This window comes from Lactuca virosa, chromosome 6, assembly GCF_052849685.1.
Source record: "Lactuca virosa cultivar CGN04683 chromosome 6, Lactuca_virosa_CGN04683_v6, whole genome shotgun sequence".
Taxonomy (NCBI): Eukaryota; Viridiplantae; Streptophyta; class Magnoliopsida; order Asterales; family Asteraceae; genus Lactuca; species Lactuca virosa.
Genome location: NC_136431.1, coordinates 88,595,273 through 88,610,007, shown reverse-complemented (window position 1 = coordinate 88,610,007; position 14,735 = coordinate 88,595,273). Strand labels below are relative to the sequence as shown.

General features: G+C 32.9%; 2 protein-coding genes across 2 annotated transcripts; both read right to left on the bottom strand.

The window, feature by feature from the left end:
• LOC145121727 (protein FAR1-RELATED SEQUENCE 5-like) lies at positions 1-2,367 on the bottom strand. Its single transcript, XM_079057430.1, has 4 exons — positions 957-2,367; positions 429-913; positions 114-365; positions 1-30 (listed from the first exon to the last, which is right to left on the bottom strand). Exons 1-4 carry the CDS (start codon positions 2,365-2,367, stop codon positions 1-3), a joined length of 2,178 nt encoding a protein of 725 aa, XP_078913556.1.
• A 6,832-nt stretch (positions 2,368-9,199) lies between these two features.
• LOC145119038 (uncharacterized) lies at positions 9,200-10,566 on the bottom strand. The gene is made up of 2 exons (XM_079054682.1): positions 10,164-10,566; positions 9,200-10,077 (listed from the first exon to the last, which is right to left on the bottom strand). The coding sequence occupies exons 1-2, from the start codon at positions 10,510-10,512 to the stop codon at positions 9,347-9,349; spliced, it is 1,080 nt and encodes a 359-aa protein (XP_078910808.1). The 5' UTR covers positions 10,513-10,566; the 3' UTR covers positions 9,200-9,346.
• Positions 10,567-14,735: the final 4,169 nt, after the last annotated feature.

Genomic DNA, 14,735 nt, shown 5'->3' with positions numbered 1-14,735 from the left:
TCATTGTTTCTCTTGCAACGATTCATCTACCTGATACATGAAAATATAAATAGATTATTATATAAATATAAGAACTGCAAAATCATGACAAAGTAAGTTACTACTATATGTACCTTTCTTTTAGAGCAACTAGTAGCATAATGACCTAATCCTTGACAATAAGAGCATGTTCGTTTTTTTGGCACTTCTAGAGAAGACTTAATTCTACTAGCAATTTTAGGACGCCCTTTCGTGTTAGTTGGAGCAAGAGGATCTCGGACAAATAACTGAGGCGTCATATCGACTTGTGACATTCTCACACAAGAACCTTGAGATACGTTCTCAACTGGTAAAGGTTTTTTCCGTATTGCTTGATCTTGTAAGAGCTTTATCAATACGTTATTGACATTTTCTATTTCTGAAGGGGAGTCTTTTACTTATTTAATTACTTTATTAAAATTTGAACGAACACACCATAAAGTGTAAGCACTAACCCCGTTTCCGTTATTCATTTCTTCGAGTCCGATGCTACGCTTACCCACCTTGTACCTAGCATTAAGGGTCCACCGAGATAAAATGTAATGACTCGGAAGTGTATCAACATGCCTTTTCTTCATCACGTATAAGCTATGTTTGCATAAAATCCCACACGTCTCATACTTAGCACAAGAACATGTGACATGTATCTTATTTGACAAACAAAAGGTAACAATCCGCCAATATTTTTTGTCAATGTCCAATTGTCTAACTCGATACTTGATTTCTTCTGTACTTTTGCTTATAGTCTCATGTGTTAAATTGCTAGTAGCTTCCATCCATTCTTTTTTGAAAATCTCAAATACCTTCCTAGTATAACACTCACCTGCTTTTGCTTCAATTGGATGTATAGAGGAAAGAACCGGCCTCGAGTTCATAGTCTTGAAATCTTTATCTTCTTCGGCGGTCCTTCGTGAAGCAACTGCTTTGTCATATTGTACTAAAAAAATCATTCAACATGGTACTTGAGTTAACAAAATCATCAAAAAATGAATTAATACTCTCACTGCGTCCACTTGTTGACATATCGGCCAAGAAAATATCCTTTAAGAAGGCTTTAGCCCAATGTATTCGTTGGTTATACATCTCAGTTATCCAACAATTGCTTTCGAGTTTATACTTATCACGCATAACTTCCCACCTAGTTTCAAATTCTTCAGTTGTGGCACTCATTACCCATTCTCTATATGATTCTTGAAAATCACTGTAGCGGGCAATGTACGGTCGAAGGTGTTCCAATTCATGCTTTTTTATATGCCACGCACAAAAGCGATGTCGGGCGTTTGGAAACACTTTTTTTATTGCATTACCCATAGCTTTGTCCTGATCAGTAATAATAGCCTTCGGATATTTGCTAAACATACATTTTAGGAAATGCTCAAACAACCATACAAAAGTTTTTTCCTTTTCGTTTTCTAGCAACGCTCCACCAAAAAGTACAGACTGTCCATGATGGTTCACCCCAGTAAATGGAGCAAAAGGCATCTTGAATTTGTTTGTCATATAAGTGACATCAAACACAACAACATCTCCAAATTTAGTAAAATCGTCTCTTGATCTTCCATCAGCCCAAAAAATATTTCTAGGACAACCATCACTGCACAAATCCACAACATAATACTGATCATTATCCACTAATGCTTTATCTTGTAAATGTTTTATTAGTCCATAAAACTCCCTTCCTTTGTTGTGTTTTCGTTGCTCAGATAATACATCAACACATTGTTTTGAAGTAACATCAACTTCATTTGAGGTTTTCATTGCATTAATAGCCTTTTTAATTTGAGAAGGTTTCAACCCTGCTTGATTAAGTTCCACCATGAGAGATTTACATTCCATTGTACGGTGGAACTTCGCATGAGACCGATGCTTCATCACTTTTGTTGGTGTCATGCTCAATTCGTGATTGTGTGTGTCATCAAACAAGTCCACAAACCATTTCCCATCTTTCTTTTTTGAAATTCGAAACATTGCTTTGCATCCGATTCTAACTTCTCTACGACGTTTTTTCTCATTTCCAATTGAAGTATTACCATCCTCCCGTTTAAAACCTTCTTTGTCGCATACAAGTGTCTTTCGATAAGGTTCATTTGTTCCCTTATTTTTGCATGTGGTATGAATACGTATACCAAATCCATGTACAAATGCATAATCATTATAAAAGTTATATGCATCATCGGTTGTATCGAAAACCTTTCCTAAAATACTTTCATTGTTCAGTCCATCTTCCTCACATTCAACATTTGCATCTTTTATTTCTTCAGTTTCATATGTTGCTTCTAACAAATCATTTGCATCAACATCTTCAGTTGTATGTGCTTCGATATTCCCATATGCTTCGGTTTCAGACATCATTCACTATACATTACATCCAACAATAATCAAGAATTAGAAAATATCATTTACCAACTAAGATATTTACAAAATGATAGTTTGCTTATTAGAAAAAATAAATAACCAGCAACAATGACAAAATCAATAATTAATATAAAATAAAATAGCATAGTGAATAGAACGAAATAGAGGCCAAGTTCGGTAATTTATTGGCAATTTCAATTACAAATTGATAGCACAGTAAGTGGGAAACAACATGAACGGATGCAAGCAAAGTTCATAATTCTTTTTTCATCATTCACCAACATTTAGAAAAAATAATTCAAGATGTATCATGAAATTTTACAAAAAAAATTTACCTTTTTTCAGAAATCAGTAAGCAGCAGGTAACGAGTTGAATATGGTGTAGAAAATTTGAGCAGCAACAAATGAGAATGAACAACCAGTCAACAAAAATCGAGAACCATACAAAAATCGCTTTACAAATTCTACTAGCAGCAAAATTCGGTAATCAATGGGCAATTTCAATTACAAATTGATAGTGCAGTGAGTGGGAAACAACATGAACGGATGCCAATTTCTACCCTTTGTATGTTGTTGTGCGATTTCAAACATGCCAATTCCAATTGCAAATACGATGACTTTTTTTTTTCAATTAACCTACATGATCGATTTCTGGAAGTAAGAAATCCTCCAATACCGAAAATAGCGGAAACAATCAATTTTAGAATATTACGATGATGGAAAAGAAAAACAATCGTGTGTTGTAATTAGCCCAAAACGACACAGTTTAATTGGTTATGTATATAAGCTTAGGTAGGGCTATAATGTATATTCCCTTTTCCCTATATATATATATATATATATATATATATATATATATATATATATATATATATATATATATATATATATATATATATATATAGGGTGAGGTTCAATAGAGAACCATAATTAACCAAGGAACCAAGGAACCAATCTTTTTTTCAACTTTTAGAACTTATTTTTTATCAAAAAAAAAAAGAAAACTAAAAATACAGAAATTCATAACTTTTTATCCTTTTTTCAATGATATCAAATTCGATTTTTTTTTAACATCAAATTCACAATGTGAATCTTTGAAAATTCACAATGTGAATCCGGATTCACACGGTGAATCCGAAAAATATTTTTCACATTCACAATGTTAATATATGAATTTAGATATTTTTAGATTTTTTTTTCGATAAAGAATAAGCTCTAGAAATTGAAAAAAAGATTTGGTTCCTTGAAGAACCAATAATTATGGTTCTCTATTGAACTTTTCCATATATATATATATATATATATATATATATATATATATATATATATATATATATATATATATATATATAGACACAAACACACACACACACACACGGGAGATACCCAACGCGATGCAACGGCTTCGGCTAGTCTTTTTTCAGTAGATAGTTTTCACATGACGATTTGTTTCCTTTTGGCGGAAGATAGTTCTTTAGGCTTTAACAAGGCCGTTTTGCAAAAATAGCTGCTTTCACCCTTTAGTAGTTTCTTTTAGTGTTTAGTTTTAGAATTAGGATTCACAGTTTAAGGTTTATTATTTATTGTTTCTGGTTCATATAAATAAATTACACAACAAATATGAATTATATATTTTGCGCATAACGACCACGCTTTCAGATGCTACTATTATCTTCGATTGCATTTATAGACAACAAATAATTTTTTTTGGAAATCGGCAAATATTGTAAATAAACCACATCAAGATGATGTGGGGAAAAGAGTACATCAACAGAACAAAACACTTCGAGTTTAAGTTCAGTACTCAACTTATCGTGCGACTTTCTAACAGTCATTTTCAAATTCTAAGTAGTTTTTATCGAAGCAAGATTACAAGGAGAAAACACTTCGACTTTAAGTTCATGACAAAAATTACGACCCATCAAATACATTAACAAAATGGGTTTTTATTCTAGCTTTAGAGATGTGCTGTCCAAAAAGATTCAATTTTATTAATAAATTAAGTTCGATAGTTTATTCTATTTGAGTAAATAATACGTATAAAGACGTAATATATATTATTATATTATTAAATACATTGGGATAGAAAATAAATATACGAACATATTATCGGTTTACAATTATGCTCACGATGTTTTGTTTAAAAAATATAAATATATAATTTTTTTCAAAATAATATAGTATCTTTGTGTTTGGTTTAAAAATGTAACTATGGTTGTTTTTGTTTAACAAAAATATTTTTTGTATTGTTTTAAATGTAGAAATACGTTATTATTTTGAATTAATAATAAAATTCTATTATTTTTTGGTTAAAAATAAAATATGTTGTTATGGGTCTCTTTTCATTTCTTTGAATATTATTGGTGGTGAATATATGTTAAATGCCACAAGAAGTACTGTACTCTCTTTTAATTTTACCTATTTTATTGTATTAATTTTTAAAAAAAAAATCATATTATGAAGCAGGATGTTAGGATCAGTCAATTTCTTCATATCTTCGATCGTGCTCGTATTTTTTCAAAATAACTAAATAAATAAATAATTTTTTTTAATAGATTTTGATTTCTACGATCATTCATTTTAAGATACACCTTCATACTATTTTTTTTTTAAATATGTATTAGATATATCCGGTTATGTTGAATACCTATATTGAATAAATATTAATCAAGTATAAAAGTTATTTATATTTGTATACTATTTTTAAACAATAACTACAGAACATTTAATTAAAATTAATACTTCCCTTTGAAAACCACGAAATCATTTCAAATTTACGGTATTTAATTGAAAAATGTCAAATCGTTAAACATCTCTATCTCTATCATTCCTAATAAATAAAAAGTTATTTGTCACATGTCACATTCTTATTTATTTTGCCACATGTAATTTTATGGTTATTTTAAATTAATTTTTATTCCACATGTCATTTTATGGTTTTTTCATTTTACTAAATTGTAGATATAATTTATATTCAATAATAAATGCATATAAATTTCATTAATGAACTTTCATTTTAATTTCAAAAGTACCAAATTAAAGATTCATTGATTTTCTTTATTTATTTATCTAAATTATTTGTTTAAATTTAAAAGTGAAAAAAAACACTTTAATTTTTATAATTCAATATTTTCTCACTTTTCTTATAAATTCATATTTTTCAAATATTTAAAATTTTGTATTTAGTTTTTTTTTTTAAATAAACTCATGTAATACATGGATCTCACACCTAGTTCTTAATAAAAGACTCCTAAAACCGCCACGTGTCCCTATTATAAACCACTACCTTGCCACGTGTCAATCCTCCAACATTTTACTCATTCATTTTCCCGCCCAATTGGTAATATATGTATTCGACCAATCATACCCTATAAATCAGCTTTTCAGTTATGGTATTTTGATCTTATATCAAAAAATACCTACAATCAAAACCATAAACAATTACAAAAAAATTCAAACGCATCGATCATAGTATCCTACATATCAGTATTTCAGTTTTCAAACACATTTAATATATTATATCCCTTAAAATCTGCAATTATTTTTTGAATTTATTCATCTTATCTTATACCAAATATGCATCCAACATAAAAGGAATGCAACCCAGGATTGCGTTGGATTGCCTTTGAATTCCACCACAATTAATGAATTTTATTGACTAAAATCTCATTTTTTTATTACCAAATACAACTATCCTATCCAAAACCCTGATTTCGAAATACATGACTTGGGGTGGAAGGCAAGGCTTTCAACCTTGCCTAATTTTCGAAAACCCTAGGGGTTAGGAAACCCTAGATCTTGAAAATATGGTGGCCAAAGGAAAGGGTTTAAAACCCCTTAGCAATTTTCGAAAAAACTAAGGTTATAAACCCTAATTGCGAAAATCATAGGACTTAGGGTTTAATTGCCATAAACCCTAATTTTGTCAAGTTCAATCAATTGTATCAAATCTAATTGAAAACAAAAACCATACGCTCTGATACCACTAACGGGTTTTATACATAGTAAACAATCCTATGTGTGCATGCAACCCTAAATTGTTGGATCTATGTTTTCTCTATTAGACATACAAGCATTGAACACAAATCTAGAAACCCTAGGAGGCTTGTACTATTTTCGAAATCAACATAAACTAGGGTTTAGATACATACCTTGATTGTTATATTGCAATAACAATGAAACCTTGAAGATCTTGAACTCTTGAGAGCAAGTGCCTCAAATGTGACACCTCTAATGGCTTACAAACACTCTATGCAAGAGGATGCGAGGAGAGAGGAGAAGTAAGCACTATAATTCGACTCTACTAGGGTTTTATAGACTGGGGGGGGGGAATTCTAAGGGGTTGGGGTCTTTATATAGTTGTTGGTTGCTTAGTCCTAAAACTAGGGTTTGCTAGAGGAAACCCTAATTTCCAGCTTAGGGTCTAAGCCATGGACTCCTTATCTAAGAGTCTTGGACGAAAACTTATAGGGCCTCCCTATAATTTTCGTCCACTCCTTTCTAAGGGGTCCAATAGCCCAATTTCACAACTATCAATAACTTGCAAAACAGCCTCTGCACTTTTAATTAATTCATTTAATCCCAAAATTAATTCCAAAAAAATTTCTGATTAATATTAATTAATAAACATGATTTCTAATTAATATATTATTATTATAATACATAAATAATTTTCCAATCGTCTTTCCAGTTGTGGAAGTGATTTGTACACAATAATTTTCCTCCATACACAACAATTTATGTTTTATGGATTTGTATAATACAATACTTTAATGCACAAATTGGTGTGTATGGAACAATTTTGTTGTGTACGAATCAGTTCCCTTCTAATTGACATAATAATACTTATAACCATTACACAATAAAGGCATCCCGATAGAGTTTAATAGATTGATACACCAACACTCTTTAGAGTTCAGTGGACTGACACATCATTATCAAATCGGGATAATGACTTAAAAGGGTAATATACTTTTCGATTTGTACACATTTGGTCATTGAGTTTTTTTTCGTCCACATTTACCTCTTCAACTTGTTAAACCGTACACATTCAGTCCTTATGATCGGTTACTCCAGGTTAGCTGGGAAAAATGACTTAATAGAGTAATATATTTCTCATTTTGTACACATTTAGTCCTTAATATTTTTGTACACATTTAGTCCTTAATATTTTTTTGTTTCAAAATAAGTCATTTTTGTTTTTGTACTCATTCTGAATGATTTTTTTAGGTTTTTCTCACGACATCTTACGAGGGACAATCATTGATGAAGTGTGTGAGATTGTTGATTTTTATGTGTAACGTCACATTTTCACAACTAAAATTTTTTAGTTTTAAATAAGGCAAAAGTCCCTAATTATAAATCCATTATTAAGAAAAAAATGTTTATTCCAAAATACATTTATCGAAAATCAGAGTAATATAAGAAACGCGGAATCCTCAATATTGTTGATGAGTGTGTGCAATCATGCCTTCGCCTTCCCACGATCAACGATATAACTTGAAAATATAACCAACTGGGTAACCACAAAGTTTAGTGAGTTTCCCCCAAAATACTCGATACAACAAACGTATTATCATGCATAACGAGCCCACACTCATCAGATTGGAATACCTTGGCCCAATCAGTCATCGGACTGGAATGCCAACATGCAATAAGTCCAAGTAGTCATCGGACTGGAATACCCAGGGTTTGTTGGCATGCCGCCTTAACCCAACCGCTCTTCTCGAGCCTCCGTGCTTACGGCTTACAACCGACATGCACTAGGTATCTTGGCCTACAGCATATAGTAGGACCACCTCAACCTATCCCACCATGATATGACTATCCCACGTAAGATGTCGTGAGAAAAACCTAAAGAAATCATTCATAAGTACTGAATGAGTACAAAAACAAAAATGACTTATTTTGCAACAAAAAAAAAATATTAAGGACTAAATGTGTACAAAAATATTAAGGACTAAATGTGTACAAAGTGAGAAATATATTACCCTATTAAGTCATTTTTATCGGCTAACTTGGAATAGCCGGTCATAAGGACTAAATGTGTACAGTTTAACAAGTTGAATGGGGTAAATGTGAACGAAAAAAAAATCAGTGACTAAATGTGTACAAATCAAAAAATATATTACCCTTTTAAGTCATTATCCCCATCAAATCAGCATTACTTTTTATTAAATTTGTTTTAAACATCCACAGTCAATTCAACCTACAAAGTTTAATGGATTTCCTCATCATCATCATTATATTTTTAAACATAATTATAAATTTAAAAATAAATAATATAATAGTTAAAAAATATAATATTTAAAAATACATTAATTAAAAATTAAGAAACCTAAAATATTTAATACCTAAAAATACATTAAATACAAAACACAAAACCTAAAAATACATTAATTAATAAAAAAAACACGATACCTACAAATTGTATTTTATCTTGACTTCTTCACAACGGTTCATCCAAAATCCTTTATCCCTCCTCCAACATGGTATTCGGATCCAAAAAAAAAGATTGACATCTCTTCATTAGATTTACTAATTTGAAAAAATACGACACCTAAAAATATAATACATTAAATAATGTAATACCTAAAAATATATTTAATTTTATTTGTAGTTTAATTAAATAAAATTCAAAAATCAAATATTAAAATAATATAAAAATATAATTATATACATTAATTTTGTTTGAAATTTAATTGAAAAAAGAAAAAGATCAATTCTCTTTAACCTTTATACAAATCTATCATTTAACTCTTTATTATTCAAACTTCATTCAATTTCCATTCAATCTTAATCATCATCCATTAAACTCCCATTCAACTCCTATCAAACACAAATTATAAATATATTTATTGAATACCATAAATTGATAAATACAACAATTTCATGCATGCATGTATTCTGCATGTAACGATTTTACTCGTAACACATCAATCAATAACCAAAACATGAAATGTTCACTGTGTCATCAAAAGTCGGCCAAGCCTCTATCACCAGGAGCTTGTTTCTGAAACATGCAAACCTTGCAATTAGGTGAAGTTAAAGATGGAGTTTCATACTTGTCTTCCCCACCCATCAACGGCATAGCTACCCCTCTTTTCACTGGGCTCACATACCCTGGCCTGTAAGTTTTCCCCAAAATTCCCTCCACGTGGTCTGAGAGCTTCCAGAACTTGAACTGTGTCTCGAAATGGGCGAAAGCGTCATTTGATGGTAACTGGTAGTTGTGAGCTTTGTCATCTTCTTTGGTCACAGGAACAGCCTTCATGTCGATCTCAACCAATCCACCCACAGTCACTCTCACGGTGTTGGTGTCGTCAGTCCTCTCCACCACCACTTCCCTTACTCCGGTGTTGGTTTTCCATTCAGAATCTCCGTCGAATGGGACGTTGACTTCTTGACCATCCCATTTCACGAGAAGAACATCGACAGAATCATCCCATTGCTGTACTTTCTTGGCTGAAAGGACGAGGGTATGGGTGTCGAACATGACGGAGACAGATTGGATCCATGTGTAGTCACGTTTCCGGCCATTCGGCCGGCTTCCGATGAAGTGAGCGTTGATTTGGAGGTTGGTGTCGGAGACAAGAGCGAAATCGTGTCCTTTACTACCATGGAAGTAGAACATCACTCCGTCGCCACCAACGAACCTTGGATCATAACATAGAGAACCATATCCATTACATTTGGCGCGTCTCCCTACAAAAAGTAAAGATCTGTTAGTAAAGAGCTGCATTCATGGTTGTTAAATAAAGAAGAAAAAATTGTTCGAACAGGTTGCTTACATTTGCAGGTAGCTTCACACTTGCTACCACAATGGATGAAACATCCTTTTTGCTTCTTGTTCTTCTTGGGCTTCCTCTCGGGGCATTCTGCAGGACAAGTGAGTGTCTTTTTGTTGCACTTCCCGTTCGATTTACAATAAGCCCGTTGCCGTCCAGTTTCTGGATCCGGCGTCAAGTCGTCGTAGTTAGTTGCGTCAGTGTCGGAGGAATTCTCCTGTTTAGGCGCGGGTGCCGGTGCCGGACTCTTCTTATCATCGTCTGGCTTTTCGTTATCGTCAGCTCGGACATTGGCGAGTTGAACGAAGATACAAATGAGAAGGAAAGCCAGCAAAAGAAAAGACTTCCTCATGTCGAAAGCTGCGTTTGTGTCGGTGGTTTGGTGGTAAGAATTAATTTAGAAAAGCCGAAGGTATTGTTGAAGGGAAGGATAAACACATAAACTATTTATACCCGGATTAGCTAGTTGGGTAAACCATTGAGTTCGGCTTAAGGCACGCTTAAAACCATACACGAAAATTACAATATTCGACTTTTACATCTAATTCTTGTCATAATTTCACATGATCCTTTTAAAGTCAATACCTTTTGGATTCTAAAATAAGTTAGTTAAATAATTTAGAGCTTTAAAATTTATGGAGAAATTTTTTAAAATTTATATATTTTTATCATTTTAATAAGGACATTCACACTGCATTCAATTCTATAGACTTCAATAGATTATCACATTACCATGACTTCAATAGATTATCACATTACCATGGTATATTTCATTCAGTTCTATGGTTTTTCCACGCAATGTATTTTTTTAACATCAAGAGAAAAATGCAAATAAAAACTACCAAGAGGCCCCCTATGCATTATAGGAAGCAAACCATGGATTATCGCACCAAGTAAGCTAATTAGTGAAGCTACGCAGCTTAGTTCTATTATATAACCACAAAACAACATTTTTTTTTCAAGTACGAAATAAACGTTAATGAGTTTTGTTAACTGAAAACCAACTCTTTAGAACTTTAAATGTGGTATGGACGCTTAAATGTAACAGATTAATATTGATATGAAACTTGATATTTAGTAATTACAAAATTTTAGAATTTTCGGATATCCATTTTGGTATCCGAATCCGTATTCGAAAATTCGGATATCCGGTTTTGAACACCCCAATGTCATACAATACTTTAAACTTTATAAAGTTCAATAAAACATAATTAAATAATTGTTTAACAATTAAAAACTTTTTTTTTCAAAGAAAAAACATCATAAATGGTCCCTGTGGTATCCCAAAATCTGAAGTTTAGTCCCCGTGGTTTAAAAACGTCATAAATGGTCCCTGTGCTTTCAAAACTTTTGACAATTGGTCCTTATTGTTAACTCCGTTAAATTCTGTCCGTTAACTAAAGGGCATTTTCGTCATTTCACTACCACAGGGACCATTTATGATGATTTCTCTTATTTTTAAAAAATGAAATAATATATAAAGGTCTCTCTCTCTCTCTCTCTCTCTCTCTCTCTCTCTTTCTCTCTCTCTCTCTCTGGAAGTCTTTCTCCTAACAACTCATGATTTAAGGATTTTAACGATTGCTTGAAGAAATTTAAATGCCAAATTGATGGCTTAAACAGAAATTTGTGAATCCAAATTGCTGAAATCAATGAGCATAACTAAGAACTATAAGTTACAACATGGAAAGGTCATTCAGACAAGAGATCAAACACTTGGTGGGCAATAAGTTTAAATTCTGAAATTTTTTCTATTCTTTAAATTGCCAAACCATATTAAGATCAAACATGTTTCCCTTTGTTAATTCTAACATTCTACAACCATTTTCGTTACAAAGATGGAATTTTTTTTACCGAATCTGAGTTTTGGGTGCCTCTGTTTTCTAAAATGGAAAAAGGATCGCTCGATAGTGTGGGATTACGTCTTTATTCCTCAAAGAGAGTGTGGTGATGGTGATGGAATCTGAGAATCCTTACAGGGGTTTTAAGAAATCGATGAAGGAGATGGTGGAGACTCATAATTTGAAAGATTAGGCTTGTGTTGGAAAAGTTGTTGCGATGGCATTTGAGAATGAATGGGAAGAACAATCATCAGTTCATTGTTGGAGCTTTTGTTGATTTGCTAGTTGGAAATTCTTGGAATTTTGTTTCATGTTCTGATCATTCTATTGTTTCTTTCACTTCATCTTCTTCCATATTTTCTTCTCCCATCTCATCTGGGTCTTATGTGACCAGGGTTTATTTTGGATCCAGACGAAGCTGAGTTGTTCTACATGCCATTCTTTTCATCATTGATCTTGGTGGTGAACCCTAATTGCGGTGCGACAGAGTTCAGTCAGAGATGTACAATGAAGAGTCAGAGATGTACAATGAAGAGGAGACACAACATAGTTTTATTGAATGGTTTGGACAGATAGTTGTATTGGAAGAGGAATACTAGGTGGGATCATGTATTTATCTATCAGATCCAAATGCATTGTACAAAGTTATTGATCAAAACGGAGAATAAGGACATCAGATTTAGCTTTGTTCATATAGGTGAGGAAGAAGAAGAAGATGGGGGAGTGGGTTTCTTTTTCCCAGAGAGAGAGAGAGAGAGAGAGAGAGAGAGAGAGAGAGAGAGATTGGACCCTTTGTATATTATTTCATTTTTTATAAAATAAGAGAAATCATCATAAATGGTCCATGTGGTAGTGAAATGACGAAAATGCCCTTTACTTAACGGATAGAACTTAACGGAGTTAGCAATAAGGACCAATCGTCAAAAGTTTTGAAACCACAGGGACCATATATGACGTTTTTAAACCACGGGGACTAAACTTCAGATTTTGGGATACCACAGGGACCATTTATGATGTTTTTTCTTTTTCAAATGAAGGGTTTAATGACCATTGAAATTCAAATCCATTAAATATAAAAATGACGCATCCAACAATGGTAAAGCTTCACCATTGAATTACATTAAACTCAACACCTTGTTCAACTCTCTCACCGACCACTCCATTATGGATGCTCTAAAGAGTATAAATAATGTCAAGTGTCATATTCTAATTATCCGGTTTTGCATGTGTCATCTTTTTGTTTACCTCAGTTTGGTTTCCCATTCAAATTTCTCTATGTAAAACTATATCTGAATCTTTATTTTTTATTACCAGGTATCCATAAAAATAACCAATTAAATCTTCAAAAAATCAAGCTAATAGCAAGAACTCGGGAGCATAATTTTACGTAGGATCTTATGTCGTTTTCATACATATGAGACGACACATTCTCTAGGTTATTTGAGGCTTTGACTACTCTTCTAAATCCTAATTAATCATTTATCCAAAATCTCAATAGGTAATCTGTAATGTCCCAAAAATGTCAATACAAATTTTCATTTTAAACATCGAGTCATACAACCAATTCTTCGAAAACCAAATAAAGTAAAAGTGTATTTTGAAACGTCTGAGTATCTCAAAAGTAACCAATACGGAAAAAGCCATCAGGGGATGCGGTGTAGTCAAGCTGGGCCCTTCCCTTTGAAACTAGAAGTACCTGAACAATGTTAAACCACAAACTGTAAGCACAAAATTTAGTGAGTTCCCCAAGATACCACATACTATATAAATGGGCCCAACCCAACATATAAATAAATTGGCCCAACCCAACATATATAAATGGGCCCAACCCAACATGCAAATGCGTCAACCCAACATATAAATAAATGGGCCCAGGCCAACATATAAATAAATTTGCCCAACCCAACATATATAAATGGGCCCAACCCAACATGTAAATAGGTTGAGCCCAACATGCAAATAGGCCTAACCCAACATATATATAAATAAACCTAACCAAACATATAAATAATAGGCCCAACCCAACATATACAAATGGGCTCAGCCCAACATACACATGCAAGAGTCACAAAGACAACTAGCACCCTACATAATACAATGCAGTGGGGCAACATTAGTGCCTTCGACCCAAGAGTATAGTGAGAAGACTCATTCTCAACCCTGAATGCGAGATACACCACCCACTCGAGCCAACGATATCAAGCCTCCCCTTGCTAAACATATCCACAATAAAACCCTAATTAATAATTAAGGAAATGACTGGCCCACGAATGGTCTAGGCTTACAATTAAACCCCATTAGGGTAAAAGACCATTTTCCCTTCCATATTAATTCCCAACATGGTTGACCAAAATTCAAACCAGTTAAAAAGTCAATGGTCAACAGTCAATTGACTTACACCCTGTGTAACTGATCTACAACCAGCATAGAGCTACGCCCTGTGTAGAGCTCCTGATCTAAAAAACTTCTGTTAAACTCTTAATACAACAAGCCAAACTCTCAAACTCCCATATCTGATCTACATAAATGTCTTAATGGATAAAGTATCCACCTTTATCCATTTTCACGGTCAAGATGAACACACAACAAAACTCTAAGTCCAATATGACACCTTTTGCTCAACAACTCATGCATGGATGGATGAGAGTGCCCAAGCTCTCATTTTTATGACTCTAAAACCTCAAAAACATCAGAAGGAGGCATTCAAATGGTATTAGTAACCCATACTCACAAG

Coding starts and splice junctions, on each gene's coding strand:
- LOC145121727 (XM_079057430.1), bottom strand. CDS start 2,367: ATGTCTGAAACCGAAGCATATGGGAATATCGAAGCACATACAACTGAA. Junction 914..956: donor CATGTTGAATGATTTTTTTA/GTACAATATGAC, acceptor GGACCGCCGAAG/AAGATAAAGATTTCAAGACT. Junction 31..113: donor CTAGTTGCTCTAAAAGAAAG/GTACATATAGTA, acceptor TTCATGTATCAG/GTAGATGAATCGTTGCAAGA.
- LOC145119038 (XM_079054682.1), bottom strand. CDS start 10,512: ATGAGGAAGTCTTTTCTTTTGCTGGCTTTCCTTCTCATTTGTATCTTC. Junction 10,078..10,163: donor GTGTGAAGCTACCTGCAAAT/GTAAGCAACCTG, acceptor TACTTTTTGTAG/GGAGACGCGCCAAATGTAAT.